The sequence below is a fragment of the Ostrinia furnacalis genome, unplaced genomic scaffold (assembly GCF_004193835.3).
Source record: "Ostrinia furnacalis isolate ACB-3 unplaced genomic scaffold, ASM419383v2 OfSCF4042, whole genome shotgun sequence".
NCBI lineage: Eukaryota > Metazoa > Arthropoda > Insecta > Lepidoptera > Crambidae > Ostrinia > Ostrinia furnacalis.
In genome coordinates, this window is record NW_021134281.1 from 145,332 (window position 1) to 161,206 (window position 15,875).

A 15,875-nucleotide genomic window follows, 5' to 3' on the forward strand; every position below is an offset into this window, starting at 1 on the left:
AGTCACTTGCAAAATAAGGTACATACGTACCTACCTTAAGGTGTCATTATTTTGTATGCACAAATCACACAAATGCTACATTTTACAATTGTTTTTAATGATTTCCTAGTAATTTTGACTAACGCTCTCGGTCAAAACCACTTTTGAGTTTTGACTGTAATAATTATAATAAATAAGTGTAGTTTCTAAAGTTATTTGGATCAGCGTATAAATATAACTAGTAGGAAAAACTTTTGAAACCAACATGGGAAAATATAGTGTCAGCTGAGACATAATCTACTAAAAAGCGTGAATGCACTTTTTTTTCAGTTACATTTTTATATTAAAAATAATAATTGGCTTTTAAAAACGGTATTATGTAGGGGTAAAGTAAGTGGATGTACTTTACTGGAATGAAAAACTTTCTTCTTGTAATCTTTCTTACCTAAACTTTCTACTTTTGTACCAAGTACAATGACATAATTTCAAGCTACTATGAATAATAATGTTTAATCTATTTAGAATTTAGAATAATTATAGTTTAGTTTTCGTTTGTCCTTAATAATTCTATCCTATCTGCATTATCATAAGATCAACTGGTTTACAGACTGCCCTATGAAATTAAGTCCGCCATTTGTAGTTTTTCGAAACAATAATAATGATTAAATAAATAAATAAAATCAAATTGGTGTCGGCTTTTCATATAAAGTAGACATTTATGAAGTTTTATTTAAAAGCGTCATAATATTTATTTTCTAAATTCGCTCTTATTTCGGAAATGGTATCTTCTAGTTCGAAGATATCAAAACTTCTGCTTAAATAGTTTCATAAATTGTGTGCATTAAATTATAAAGCGACGAAAAATCATTTTATTTCATTTAAAAGACCATAATTCATTTAAAATATGTGAAGAAATGGTAGATTGCATATCAAATACCATAACACATTAAATATTTAAGCTAAATTATCAATTTACCCTTGCATAATACCTTACCTGGGTGTTCCGTTACGACCTATGAAAACCTATAAAACTATGTAAATTGTCATTTACTACCTTGGTTTTGTAGTTTTGTGAAATAAAAATAGACTTACGTCCCAAGTAACTTGCCTAGGACGAATATTTGAGGGGCGTAAAGGTCTTTTTATTGTAATTTTGAGGGCGTAAAGGAAATTTATCTCAGTAAATACTGCTCTAGTCCAGTTTTTCAATACCTCCTCGGAAAATGCTGTGAATTCTAAGCACTTTCTTCCTAGGTCATATTTTAATAACTCTAAAAACAAAAAAGTTACTATCGAATAAAAAAATAAAAAAACGTTTTTTGCTTCTCCTGAAAAGTCGTACTTTGTCCTTTACGACCTTTGAGCCCAGAGGTATCGATCTATTATTATATTTACTTCTACAACAATCTGAAGGCTTTATAAAAAATAATATAAAATGAGAATCAGTTGGGTAAAATTTAAGTATTCCAATAAGATCGGTTACCATAGTAAGCTTTACACTTAATCCTTATTTAACACTGATGTAGAGTCAAATGCACTGAAACCTAGACACTTTGTAGAATTTTCAAAGTTTTAAAAGTGTACCAAATTTTGTGCAACTGACTGTACTGTACTAACTCTGTCAATTATTACTACGAGGATTAACATTTTTGATACTTTTTTATATCGATACAATAGCAGTCACGCGTGACATTTGAATTAGCAGATCAAGAGAAGGTAGGTTGAGCTCTACTTTTTAGTTTTTAACTATAGTTGAATGTCTGATTGGAACTATTTTAGTTTTCTTGATTAAAATAACTTTTAAAAAAAATAAAACCGACTTCAAATGCGTGAACACAAAAAAAAACTAAAAATTAAAAATATTGCGTATAAAAAATTCATCCCCAATTTTCCACCCTTGGGGGTGAAATATTTTCTTCAAATTCGCATGAAACCACCCTTTTGATAATACCTATTCAACAAAAAAATAATCGTTCAAATTGATTTACAATCGGCGGAGATATTGCGTATAAAAAAGTTCATCCCCAATTTTCCACCCTTGGGGGTTGTTTTTTCTATTATTAAATTTAAATGGGACCACCCTTGAGGTATTACCTATACGCCGAAAAAAGATTTGTTCACATCGGTTCATAATTGGCGGAGTTATCGCGTAACAAACATAGAAAAAAAAAAAAAAAATACGGGTCGAATTGAGAACCTCCTCCTTTTTTGAAGTCGGTTGAAAATCCGTAAAACTGATGCCAAAAGTATCAAGAATGGAAATCAAACTAACATGAAACTTTACGACGAAATCAAAATCAAAATGGCGTACAACAAGATGGCGGCGGAGGTATGAGGCGCGCGCGACGCCAGCGCCGACGCCGGGTTGCGGACGCACGCGCGAAACTCGTGGTAGTCCGCTCTGGTGATCGCGCAGTAGTGAACATGCGCACACGCGGAGTCGCAGTCCGATACGTCGTGGTTGTGCCGCACGCGCAACGCTGTTAGGTATCTGGACAAAAAGAACATGGTCTCAATAACTTTGAAATGAAGAGAATAACTTAAGACTAAGCCCCAGCTCGCCTAGACAAGTAACATTCGTCACAGATTCATTATAACATGTACTTCTCAAAAAACTCGAGGCAAAGCCGTGCTTCACGAATGTGAATCTAGTGGGGCCAGAAGAACTGCGTGTTCTGTGATTCTTTCATTGATCAATATTGATGTATAATAGTAAGAAATGGGTTTGGAGTAATTAAGTTAGCTATAGACAATTAAGATTACTCTACATATAAAATCAGAATGTAAAATATTTAAATACAAAAAAATTATATGCATGATTATGTTGCTTTTGCATACTTACTTAGAAAACACTCCTCGATCATTGTAATTCCTTATCCTATCAGCTAAGACTTCCAGGGAGTTTGCACTCACTTCCCTCAGCCCGTAATACTGCGTCAAATTATACTCTATGGCCCAGTGGACTTCCCCCCTGGAGTTAGTTACATCTAAATAATACTGCGTATAGTCCAATACCTGAAACAGATAAGTAGTATTAATATCTTGTACTGCTTAATCTTTAGAAATTAATGATAATATTTGAACTGAAATAAGAATGTACCTTTCCAGTATTGGAGTCAAACTTATATAACCTTAATCCTGGATTTGATATGCTTCCCGCACCTCTTGGAGTGACTGAAGGAGCCAGAAAAGCCCATGACACTGGACGCCCTGAACAACATTTAGAAAACTCAGAAAAAATTACAAAAGGCAACGTGATATAAAATCACTACACTAGAACCATTTCTTTCATTGTCATCATAATAATAATATTAAATATCTAAGCATTCATAAATAAGAGCACTACGAGCAGATGCAAGATGAACAGTTAAAGATTTTTCATGGTGTCAATAGTTAGTACCTTCTCTATAAATGAGCCTGAAGGTGTCCGCATGCCGATGCCCATAGAACTGCCCAACAATGATATCGCTGAACGCCTTTATGATATGCAGCAGTCTGCCATTGGCTGATGGAGTCAGCTCCCCTCCACCTGATGCTGAAGAACTACCAGCGTTATGACGTTCTTCCACTCCTGGACCCGCGTGACCTACTAGGTAGACCTGGCCAAAAAAAAGGGAATGCATGAAGAAGGTAAATTATTTTGCCGGGAGAATATGCAAAGTAAAGGTAGACTTACCATTTTATTGGTCGTCCTAGCCTTTAAAAGGACTTTTTCTAACCACTCCCACTGCGCCCTCCCCCTGTGAGAGTGGGGGCCATCAGTCCTGGCTGCACCACCGGCCCAGAGTACACTATTGAGCACTACTATCAGGAGTTTGGTGTGAGACTGGTCTATTGTGTAGTATCCTCCTGAGAAAGAATTTGAAGTTCGATCAATGGCTCAGTATAACGGGTGCCAAGCTATGGAAAAGTTTAAACACATAAAACTGTGAATGATTAAGTATTAATTGGTTTCAATTGGTAGCAGTTATTTGGTAGATGGTTGTCAGTAGCTGATAGATATTCTTGAAGCAAGTACAGAAACTTTCTAAGGCTGAGTTGCACCACCTAACTTTGGCCGTAACTATGACGATAACCGGTGTATTTTGTATGGAGATTGACAGATTTGACGTTTGTCAAAGTTAAAGTAAGATGGTGCAACCCAGCTTAAGAATCTTCTGCATTTTGAAAACATTTTCGAGTATTGGGTTAGAAAACTCACCTGTCTCAAAAGTATTCAGCGCATCTGTGGGCAACCACTGCATCCACATGTCCACCAGCCTCCTCGAAGGCGGTGGGTCATTGTGGCCCAGCGCTGGGAACACAAACTGGCTGCTGAACGTCCGACTGAGCAACTCCGTCACGTTGCGGACCGCTTCCAACTTGTATTCCTCTGGCATATGCTCCATTGATGAGGAGAGGATATCCCTGAGGAAGATGGGTCAGATTTAGTTTCTGTGGTAGACCTCGTAACTAAACATAGATAGATCTGCAAATTTTTACCTTTTGGAGAGGGTTTTTACTAGGATAACTAGATAAGGTGGATGATGTCAGAATTAAGGAATTGTTTGACATTACGGTACTAATATCACGGTAACAGGTCTAGATAACTTAATGTAGAAGGGATTACGTCCTGTATTGGTATTGATGATAATAACAGCAGATAAATTGGACATGACCCAGTTCCAATTAAACTAATTCAAAAGCTCCAACAAAGATTTTACACCAAAATGAAAATCAAAAGACTTCTCGTCCCGAATTGCCGACCGGAAATAACTGCATCTGCCGATGTCCGAAATTTTTATCCCAAACACCCGTATTACTGGAGCGGGGAACATTCCGTTGAGCATTTTTCGGTTCCACTCGCGTCGTCATTTCCGTTCTGTCGTTACATTTCATAAATCCTTTGGCACGCCAATGTTTGTGCTTTTGTCGGCACAACGGTAACTCGGTGAGCAAATTGACTTTGGATTGAAGTTTTGCATACGTTCAGTACGTATTTCCTTAGGTAATACCTGGGCTTAAATGGGATTGTTTGGTTAGCAATACAAAGCAAAACTGGGAATGTGACTTTATATAGTTTCTTACAAATGTTGCCTAAAACTGCAGACTATTGGCTATAAAGGATCTTTATTTGAGAACGACTTGCAGATGTTCCATGTAAGCGTTTTATAATATGACCTGCATTTTAACTTAAAATGTGTGTCACTCTTGATGTTTTAATCTAAATGGTCAAATATTTCTTATTTGCATTGTTGGCAATTATAAATTGAAATATCTGAGTCCAAGGGTCATTATGGCCTTTAGACTCAGATATTTTAATGGTGTGCCTAACATCGATAGTATCGTGACAGTAGTTTGGCCTTATATCGTATCAGCGACGATTGACGTATTTTGCCTCATTTTGTGACAGAATTGTTTTGTTCGATCGCTTAAAGGTACCTACTTCCAAGGTAATTCCAAGGTGGGCCGCAGATCGCGCACCCCGCTGCAGATTTCATAGAGTTTTGCAGTTTGCGGTCTGCGGCCCGTCTTGGAATTGTACTTAATATTGTAATTTACTGCTTGAAGTGACTTCAAGACGTAATTCTCACCCAGTCCAAAGCACGAACTCCAGTGTGTCGCTCGGCAATGAAGGTCGTGGCGCTCGCTCTGTATCAGGCGCCACGAGCTATCGCACGCGTGGTCGCGGTGGCGGCCTTTGACAATTGGACTCAGATGCTCTATTGTTTTATTGAATACCGTGACAGTTCAAGTGATCGTTCTCACCCAGTCCAAAGCACGAACTCCAGCGTGTCGGGATGTCGCTCGGCCATGAAAGTCGCGGCGCTCTGTATCAGGCGCCACGAGCTATCGCAGGTGTGGTCGCGGTGGCGGCCGTTGCGGTGGCTGTGCTCGTTGTTGTTCCGACTGTGCTTGCAGCCTGCAACAAAAGGTTTTAGTTAGCGGGAGGTGACTGGATTGAAGACATTTTTGAACTTGGTTTAGGTGGAGTAAAGTTCAAATGTGGATATTGTTTAGGGTTAATAATAATACGTTTCCATCCATCTTATATATTTTTACTCAAGGGCTCAAAGGTCATCTGAAAATGAGTGAAAATGTACTTAAGTGGGCATGTTTAAAACTAGTTTCAGTCTTCATATTCGGTAGGTACTCATTATGGTTGTCAAGATTTCCTACTCGATAAAACAAACATAGAGCCAGTCTGAACTTTGTAAAGCTTTTTAAAGTAACTCTGTTAGTTTATCAAAGCAGTCTCAAAGGCACTCAATACAATGACTTAAAGGAATGTAGGTTCTACTTTTGAATGCTGGTAGGTACACACCACACTTTGTTAAAAACTTTCGAAAAGTTGTGTCGCTATTTGTTGGATTAGATAGAAAATGCGCGACAACCAACAAAAAGAACCACCTCGTAACAAAACAGTAGCCAAATACTTATTTTGTACTTGTGAAACTAGATCCGCCGTTGACCTGAATAAATATGAGAAAGAAGGATTCTTGCTTGACTTGACCTATTTTATAAAACACAAATTTCCCAACAAAAGATTCTTCAAGTCTCGGATTTTAGAGACTCGATTTTCCTTGCATGTTAAATAAAGCAAGTTCTGCTAGCGATCTTATCAAGCAGTGGTTTCTGCTGAAGAATTTTGCGAAGAATGCTTCCTAAGAATGAATATTTTGGACTTAAAGATGAACAGATAAGATAAAACACAAGTAGTACTCAGTGTGAACAAGATAAAAAGAGTAATTATTCAAAGTTGTGGTACCTACGTCAATTTTATTTCAGTTCTATTTATCTTATTTCAGAATTTACCTACTTAAGAAAGGATTCGATAATTGTAATGAATTCTACAAGAAAATAAGCTGGTTGAATTACAATTTCTACTAAATTGGTTGATGCTCATTTTCCATTAAAGAGAAAGATGATGGAGAAAAACCAATCAGATTCAGATTTCCATATTTCCATAATCGCTTATTTATTCATATTCGAAACACATCTTCTCTTGTCTCTAAGTTTTGGTGGAAACCGGACCTAATGTACTAACAGCAATTTGACTTAAGCTGGGTTGCACCATCTTACTTCAATCTTGACAAACGTCAAAAATCTGTCAAACTCCATACGAAAAACACTGGTTATCGTTATACTTACGGTTAAAGTTAGGTGGTGCAACTCAGCCTTAGCGTAAGGCCCAGAACAGACGGTTAAACGCAACTGCAACGAAACTGCAACTGCTAGTTACTTTTGAGTTGCATCTAAGTTTCGGCCATAGCGTCCGTTGAGAGACCACACATGACGCGACCAGTTTGAAACTTTCAGTTTCAGTTTCATTCATAAGAATCATCAGAAAGTTGCAGTTTCGTTGCAGTTGCGTTTCACTGTCTGTTCTGGGCCTAACTCTTTTACTAAGTCACTAAACCAACTTAGCTTATCCCTTGGTGTGTTTTCCACTTTAAACTCTAAACCAACGTTGGCTATTGGCCAAAAATATACCACCAATCTACATCGAGCCCGGAAAAGGCACGGCAATTTATCCTCCAGACACCAGATAGACGTAACACCGTTTGCAATCCTTGACGCTATTTTGGTGCGATACCCTCAAACAATCTTTAGTGCGAGTTGTTGTAGGTTTAAAAAGTATTTTATTTTGATATTTCCTTTAAAGATTAAACTGGATTTTCATATTATTCATGTACTGAGGTGTTTGAAAACTAATTTGAAAGTAATTTATATTATATTAAAATGAGATTTTATTTCACTAATAGTTTCTCTACCTCTACTCACGATTTCCCTATTTACCCTCTTAAGATTTGGTTTAGCAAAAAAAATGTGGTTAATGTCCTTCTTTTAAGTAGATAATAGGTTTACCAATTCCGACCAAATTCGCCAATATTGGTTTAGCAGCCTGTATAGATTTTCTCATTCATACATAATTTTATTTTTAACTAATGTATTACATGATAATCAATTGAAAGGTACCTATTAACAGCTCTCTTGTTCAGCACTATTAAGTTTAGTTACCACGCCACATAAGCACTAGTTGGCCGCAGCTAAAACTGTTGAGAGCCGAAGATAGTTATCTGTTTCATTTACATACGTAACTTTATGAGAGTCAGCTAAATATTGAACGTATATTTTGACTGAACAGTTATTTTAATATTATGGCCCATTGATGTAGTTGGTCACGTACCGGATTACTATGTAGTCGGGTTTGAACTCTACACAAGTTTTAATGTTTTCACAAATAATAAAGTTATTTACTAGCCTTTACCAGTGGCCTCTCCCATCGGAGTCAAATTATAAAAGACAGTATTTATCTCAAATTATGACAACAAAACTCTTCTAAAACATTCAGAAACAACTCAAGTTTTAATACTGTTCAAATACTTGCGAAATTTATTTGTTCCTTAACTAAACTTTCACCTCTAAAACGCCCACTTAGGATTTATATTTGCGGTAAAAGCTATCCCTTTTCTAGATCCCATTTATCACTTTACCAAAATTGATGAAATTTATTTCTGTGACTAAAGAGTGATAAATTAACTTACAGATATAGATATTAGATGACATTTTGGCCCAACGGTGTCGGTATCGAACTGATTCAAGATCACTGGCCCATTTATTGTCCCAAAGCAGAGGTAGGGTTAATACTAGGACGTGTAAAAGTGCTCTTTAAAAGCCTACTTTACAAAAATAAATGAGTTTTTTATCCGAGGAACGCTGTTTCAAGCCCCGTCGCTAGACTATTGTGGTGAACCCACTCGTAACACGATCATATATCTAGCTTTCATAACTAAGAGACACTGCACACGCTACTCTTCAGCATCAGCGATCGGCGATTTAGCCGCTTTTTAGAAGCTTCCACGCTGCACACTTAGCAACAGTCTGTCGCGACGACGACAAGCTAATATAAATAACGCGTCTTGTTGCCGCGTTTATCGCCTATTGTGCGCTGCCTTAAAAAGCCCTTTTCGGAAGCTCGACTCAGCGACAGCAGTCGCTTTTTATAAAAAAAAACGATTCCGATACCGCATCCAAACGCATGAAGTCGCAAATTCGTGATGCTGCATCCATTGCCATTGCAAAAAGTAACACCAACACAAACAGTAACACAAGTGGTTCTAAATTATACGAGGACATTGTCATCACAAACTAGTTGCCATGTCTAGGTATGACTTTAGCCTGAACTGAAGCTGTTGTTGGCTTAGGACACTAATCTCCGCTCTTCATCTTCAGATAATAATATACACTCGACATCAAATAAATCGCACCTTCCGCGACAAGCATTTTCAAACGTATGCATCCCCACTTCCCACCAATATTGGCACCATTTAAAAGCCTAGTTCTAACCTTCATTTCATTAAAGGAATGGTTTTTACCCCAAAAATGTGTCTAGGGAAGGATCCAGAGTCACTTCTTCAAAAAATAGGTAGTTACGCTAAAGCCAACTTTTATGGCTATAAAACTGATAAGTTGGGATTAATCGCTATCCATCTGTTAAAGAGGACACGTGAGATCATTATTTGGTTTTATAACCATAAAAATTGGTCTGATTGATCCCATAGGTGGGCCCAAAGTGAGGTATTTTTTCAAGTCACATTTATGGTATATGTTAATCATTTGTTAAGAAATTAAATGTGTTTTTCTTTTAGGATATTTATTGGGCTTTCAAATAACACCAATATTGTTGGGGCACCATGATTGTGTCAGAAGAAAATCGTTAAAGTTCGCGTCGCGGAAGGTGCGGTTTATTTGATGTTGAGTATATTATGTGTGCTTTGCGCATGTTAGCCAAATATACGTTTTATTAGCACATCAATGTGTTATCAGTAAGATAAATACGAGTGCAAAATAAATAAGTTACACCAAAAGTTATGTTCTAAGGTGTACCTAAGTCATACGACATACCTTTATTAAATTAATGAAACAAAAGAATATAACATAATATTAATGAATGAATTGAATTACCTCATGCTTCCAATATTTTGGTTAAAATAGTTTGGTTGAACGTTCGTTTATATCGATGATACATTATGTAAAAGTTTGCACAAATGAAACTTACTTGGCTATCTGTTTACTAATATTATATTGCATGACACTACTCTGAAAATTTAGTACCAATTTAATAAGCAAAATTTAGATAAGCACTTATTATCAAAATTAGTTCAGACCATAAAAACAAACTGTCTAAGCTCCCTTGGCAGCGTTCTAAAATAATTAATATTTGTTAGCACAACACAAACAGCTCTATACTGTTGATACTTATATTAAACTTTGTGCTGAGCACACACGTCTCAAATTTGAGCATTACTCAAATGTTATCATAGAGTTGCTTTCGCAGTACGAATTTATATGAAAAGTTGTGAAAGCAAACGAACGAGCTAAACAGTTGGAATAACAGTGTGCTAAATTAGAATACAAATACATCCAGTGGGATCACATTAGTCCAATTATTTGAACTTTTGAGTTCCATTTAGATAGAGTCAACTTTTTTGTACTACTCTATCAAACGAAAATCTATGAAATTGAAAAAGAGACTGACAATAGTGACTAAGTTTCTTGCGTTGCTTCTTCTCGGCACTGATAGCTGTGACTTCTCATGCGCCATCTATTCGTGAACTAAGGGCTAGTTCCCACGGATAGGTACAACCCGTTCTTCCGTTCTTATATTAACGTTCAAACGTTGAATGTATAACATCTTTTAATATACGTTCACTCAAATGTCCAGCAAAATATCGATCCAAACGAGCCTTATGGCTAAAATGATGATGAACGCGCCCTAAGCACAATTTCCCAAAATAAACACAATAAATTCTAATCCATCGTCCATTTTTCGTGCAAGAAATACGTGTGAAAATATGAAGTCAACCTACTGTTAACATTTATATTATAGCTAAATACACTGTGAATCTCAATGCAGCGAAAATGGGTTTATGCAACACGGTCGTATGTGTCGTATTAATACGGTAAATAACCATGCAGCTGGCAAATGGAGACAAAGTTGGCTAGAACTAAGGTTGAAACATTATTTAGTTGATCTTGCGCGAGTATAATGTGCTCCAATATTATAGTATAGCTCGTGCAAAAGTTTCATGGTTGCTATTTATGCTAAGAAACTTTACATAGTGCGGGTTACGCTTTGGCATGTTTTAGAATGTCCAAACTACCATCACTATCATCTTTGTCGTCATTTATTTAGTCTCCACTACAAGAACATCAGCCTTTCTCTAATTTACTAGAAGCAAACGGATTTGGTCTACACTCCCCACGCTGGCTAGACGGGACTTGGGACGCCTGATGTTCGCATATTTCTCTCTTAACCTAGGCGCAGACCAACGATTTTAATATATCGGCCGATAGTTTAGTCGGGCAGTTAATCAGTATGGGGATGTATGATAGTGAGCACATTACACCGATTTGATATCGGCCGAATCTTCATACAAATTAGAATCGGGCCCAAGTATCGGCTAGCTAAAAATCGGTGGACTGCGCCTAGGCAGTCATTTCTTACATAATCTAGGGAAAGATAAATGTTTCTATTCTATTCTGCTAGAACCAGATGTTTAAAATGGTTCAGTACAGACTAGAGTATTAGTGATTCAAAATTGAATTAAACTCGATTAACAAGTATAAACTAATAATTTTATTCGAAGGTCAGCGCCGAAATGTTGTAGTTTAGTTCGAACCCTTATCACGAATAGATAATTAAGTAAATAGGATAATCACGGGTATTTAACTAATTAATTTGATTATTTAATACATCGCTCGCTCACAACGTAATAACGCTTAATGGATTGAGATGAAATTCAGCACCGTGATTAAAAATAAGCGCTGATTGGCGGGCAACCAATAACGGTTTTGGCTGTATTACTTTACATTAACCTACTGAAATTTACAGAATTAATAAAGTCGCTGGCATATTGAATAGGTACGTGCGTTTCATGTTTCATGGAATGAAGCATGACTTTATGACAAAATTTACATTTATCATGAAATTCCTTTACAAAAGGTTTCTTTTTCACCAGAATGTGCATTGTACAAGGATTTAATAGTTGAAATAATTTATAGCTTTTACATTTTCCATTGTGTTCTATGTTTATCTTATTAATTTATGTAAGTATGCTTAAAAGTACATACTACCGAACATCAAACTAAGCACTGTGAAATTTATTTAGTGCGAATAAATGATATTTTGCAATAATTAATGTAGTGGTAAAAAATGCGATAAGATACAAATTGTGTTGTGCTGTGAAATACCTACATAACAAAGCATTATATCGTTACAAAATTTCACAAAGAGATCTCCACAGAATTTGGCACAAATGAAGAGAAAGTTACTGAAAAAAATATGGTCTAATAAATACTCACCTCTGTGCAGTTCCGGCGAGTTGTGGAACGGGTCATAGTGGAAGTCCGTGATGTGCCAAAAGTAACCTGGAACAAAATAATAGGTTATATGCATTTTTATGAACTAAGACTTAAATGTTAGGCAATAGTTTATTTTTATCCCTTCAAGCCCTGCGAATCGAGACACAATAGAAATCAATTGTTACCGCTTGGGGTTTAATGGGTTTAGCATGGCATAGCGCTTCTGTGACAAACGACTCATAGTAAAATTATTTTTTACAAATTCATTAAAACTGGTTAAACAATTTAGACGTGAAAAAAAGGTAACCGACAGATAGAAATATTATATTTAATACCTATTTAAAACTAGCTATTTAAGTACCGCGCTTTTGCCGCTGTCGCATTTAGCTCTACTACAGACAATATATCACGCTCGCGTTTCCCTTCCAAAACAGTAATAAAAACTATGATAACCGGATTAAATATGTATAACGGAATAATTCGGTTCTACATCGGTTCAGGGGTTGACAGACATACGGACTAGAGTTACTTATAAAATATAAGTTTGGGTGAGCATGATGAGATTCAGATGAGATTCAGATGATTTACAAAGAATAAACTTACCAAGTTTCGCGTCAGTGAGGTGCAGCCAGAGCAGGGCTGTGATGTAAACGATGACGCTGCCCAGATTCATGTTACAATGTTACATGGTGACAGCCCTCGTTGCTACCTCCCCACGAAGTCATCTCGCTTCAACTCCTCCTGTAGACAAGGACAGAAAGAATTACTGAGAGGTTCCGGGGCGACCCACTGGTGGGCGATCAAACAAAAATAACTTTCATAAAGGAACAAATCCAGTATCAAAAAAATTTGGTCCCCATACTAATTGGCTGATTACTGATAACAATTTATAGTAAGGTATTTTCGAAAAATTGACCATTATTTTATTTCGATATTTATAAATTGTTTTTAAATAAATATACTTGTTGATCTTGAATCACGTGAGTTGTTGAGACTGTACAGCAATTGAGTGTATTTTAATTACACAATTACTTTTGTCTCAGATAAAATGAACAATGTCAAACAAAGGAGATGAATTAATCAAATTAATCAAATTAATGAATGGAACATGCAAAGTTTTAAACAAACAATTTGTTCGTGCGAGTACACCGATGGGGTTGATTATATAAATTCATGGGTATAATAATGGTAGCTAGGTACCTGGACTGGCCAGTGGCCTTATAGGCATGGTACCAACATGATGCAATAAGCATTTATGACTATGACTTGTGCTATGACTATCTCAAGTCATGTATGGCGCCTACGGTTAAAAATATCCAGCCTGTGCTGTCGTCTGAAAATTATTCAGCTACACCTAGTTGGTAAATCTATTTTTAATTATAATTAGGGATAAGTAAATACACAAAATATGGATAGCTTGGATAATTCATTAGTCACTTACTTATTGAGAAAATGCAAACAATAGCGTATTTAGCAGGTAAATAGCAAAACAGTTAGTAGTGAGCTTAATAATACTTGTTATAAGGCTTCTAGTTACCGGTTTCATTTTATGTAGGTACAACCCAGTTTGCAAGTTGTTTTCTTGTGTAAGCAGTAACTAAAGTCGAGTTAATAAGAACAAAATACTTTTGTAAGTGTAGTTACTAGTTACTGACAAAAGAAACACTATTTTGTTTCAAAAGCAAGGCTGAAGTGATTAAAATAATAAATTCTATGTAAATCATTAAATAGGTATCTACATTACAGAAAAGCGTCCTGAAGAAGTAATTTTTATAAGATTATCTTAAAACTAAAAAATCGTGACACAAATATGATTTTATAAAATGGTCTATTGACCTCCAGCTTTGATTTTATAAAAAATTGTAGCTTGCCATGAAATAAATAACAAAATAAAACTTTCTACAGTAACTACCTTGAACATCATTAACCTACTATACTTACAAAGTTATTTTAAAGTTAAATACTGTATTCTCTCACTTCAAGTACGTATACGTAATTTTCAAGCCACAACACAATGTTTCCTACCTAAACACACGGTTAACCAAGTTACAAAGTCTTCCCGAGCAAAATAAGACCAAACAAAGATCAACCGTTAGAAAAACACGCTGGAATACCAAGGAATATCTCGGCCAAACAAAAAAGAAGTGCACGCCTATTTTATGTACATTTCAAAGTTTAATAGGAACTGGGCGATATTTACTGTCGTGTACAGTCAAGTTTCAAAGCCCGGACCTTCTGTTTAGTCTCAAAACATCTGGAAAAATTCAAGGAAATACGAGGAGGGTTCCGTATAATGAATGGTACGGATTTTGCTAAGGCATTTATTTGAAAGAAAGAAAGAAAAACATTTATTTGGTTCCAACTTAAAATGATACAAAAAACAAGTACAAGTTAGAACCAAAATTGGACACACAGATAACAAAACACAAGTACAAGTTAGAACCAAAATTGGCCACCGCTCAGCATGTGTCATGCTCTGGAGTGGTAAATAAAACCCAGAACATGACGCTGTTATTCTGTGGTATTTGATTTATAGTTACAATTGAAATGTGAAGTCATCATAATAATAAGCATTATTTTAGCTTAATATTGCAACAACACATTTAAACAACAACAAAGGTTGTAGTCGAAATCATAAAATATACATAATATATTTAATATGTCACTAGCGGCCGCCCGCGACTTCGTACACGTGGAACCCGTTTTACCCTCTTAGGGGTGGAGTTTCGTAAAATCCTTTCTTAGCGGAAGCCTACGTCATAACATCTACCTGCATGCCAAATTTCAGCCCGATCCGTCCAGTGGTTTGGGCTGTGCGTTGATAGATCACTATGTCAGTCAATCAGTCAGTCAGTCAGTCACCTTTGTGTATATTGAGATACGTAAGATAATTATGTAAGTAGATAGTACCTACTTACTTATCAATAAGTTTTTTCCTTGGCAGTTATAAAAAAAATAGAGTCGTGTACTCTTAAAAGTATACCTATTGAAACTATTGGAATCACTATTTCAAGAACAAGTATGTAACAGCAAATATGCTGTAGAAATGAGTTCAGAAACTAAGGCCTGGAGAATGAAACACTGCAAACTTTTCAATGGAACAACGTTGAAACCAACAGAGCCAGCTAACTTTACACTACAACTTTTAGATATTTCTTTCAATATACTAAATTTAGTCATTACACTAAAAACACTATTGTGACTTAAAAATAGAATAGAAATTCAACCAATTGATATAAAAACGTCCTTAAAATAGAATCAAGTTTTGAAATAACAAATAAAATTGTTTCTTCTACAATTCTACAGTAAACAGTGAGATTTATTCAAACGGACTTACGAACACGTGGAAAATGTTATTTAAAAAATAAAGAAAACCAGCAATTTCAGGTAACTTTTATCCTTATTTAACTAAATAAGATCCACAGATCCAAGCCGCCGACAGGCATTTCTTAATTCGTTTTCATTCAGATTTTTTTAAACCAGCGATTCAACTTGAGTACGACGGACCCTGAGGGCCTTCGCTCTATACAAATACAAAGTAATTTGCT

General features: G+C 36.0%; 1 protein-coding gene across 1 annotated transcript; it reads right to left on the reverse strand.

Annotated features, from left to right (window-relative positions):
• Positions 1–1,500: 1,500 nt before the first annotated feature.
• Positions 1,501–13,066, reverse strand: LOC114358584 (acid sphingomyelinase-like phosphodiesterase 3a). The gene is made up of 10 exons (XM_028312582.1): positions 12,931–13,066; positions 12,328–12,393; positions 5,728–5,881; positions 4,181–4,386; positions 3,656–3,828; positions 3,380–3,578; positions 3,080–3,189; positions 2,822–2,994; positions 2,201–2,470; positions 1,501–1,772 (listed from the first exon to the last, which is right to left on the reverse strand). Exons 1-9 carry the CDS (start codon positions 12,998–13,000, stop codon positions 2,260–2,262), a joined length of 1,362 nt encoding a protein of 453 aa, XP_028168383.1. The 5' UTR covers positions 13,001–13,066; the 3' UTR covers positions 1,501–1,772; positions 2,201–2,259.
• Positions 13,067–15,875: the final 2,809 nt, after the last annotated feature.

Excerpts from the sequence above, each read along its gene's own strand:
- LOC114358584 (XM_028312582.1), bottom strand. The coding sequence starts at position 13,000 with ATGAATCTGGGCAGCGTCATCGTTTACATCACAGCCCTGCTCTGGCTG. Across the intron at positions 3,190-3,379 it reads CAGGCTCATTTATAGAGAAG|GGCGTCCAGTGTCATGGGCT; the intron begins GTACTAACTATT and ends AATGTTGTTCAG. Across the intron at positions 2,471-2,821 it reads GATCGAGGAGTGTTTTCTAA|ATACCTAACAGCGTTGCGCG; the intron begins GTAAGTATGCAA and ends CTTTTTGTCCAG.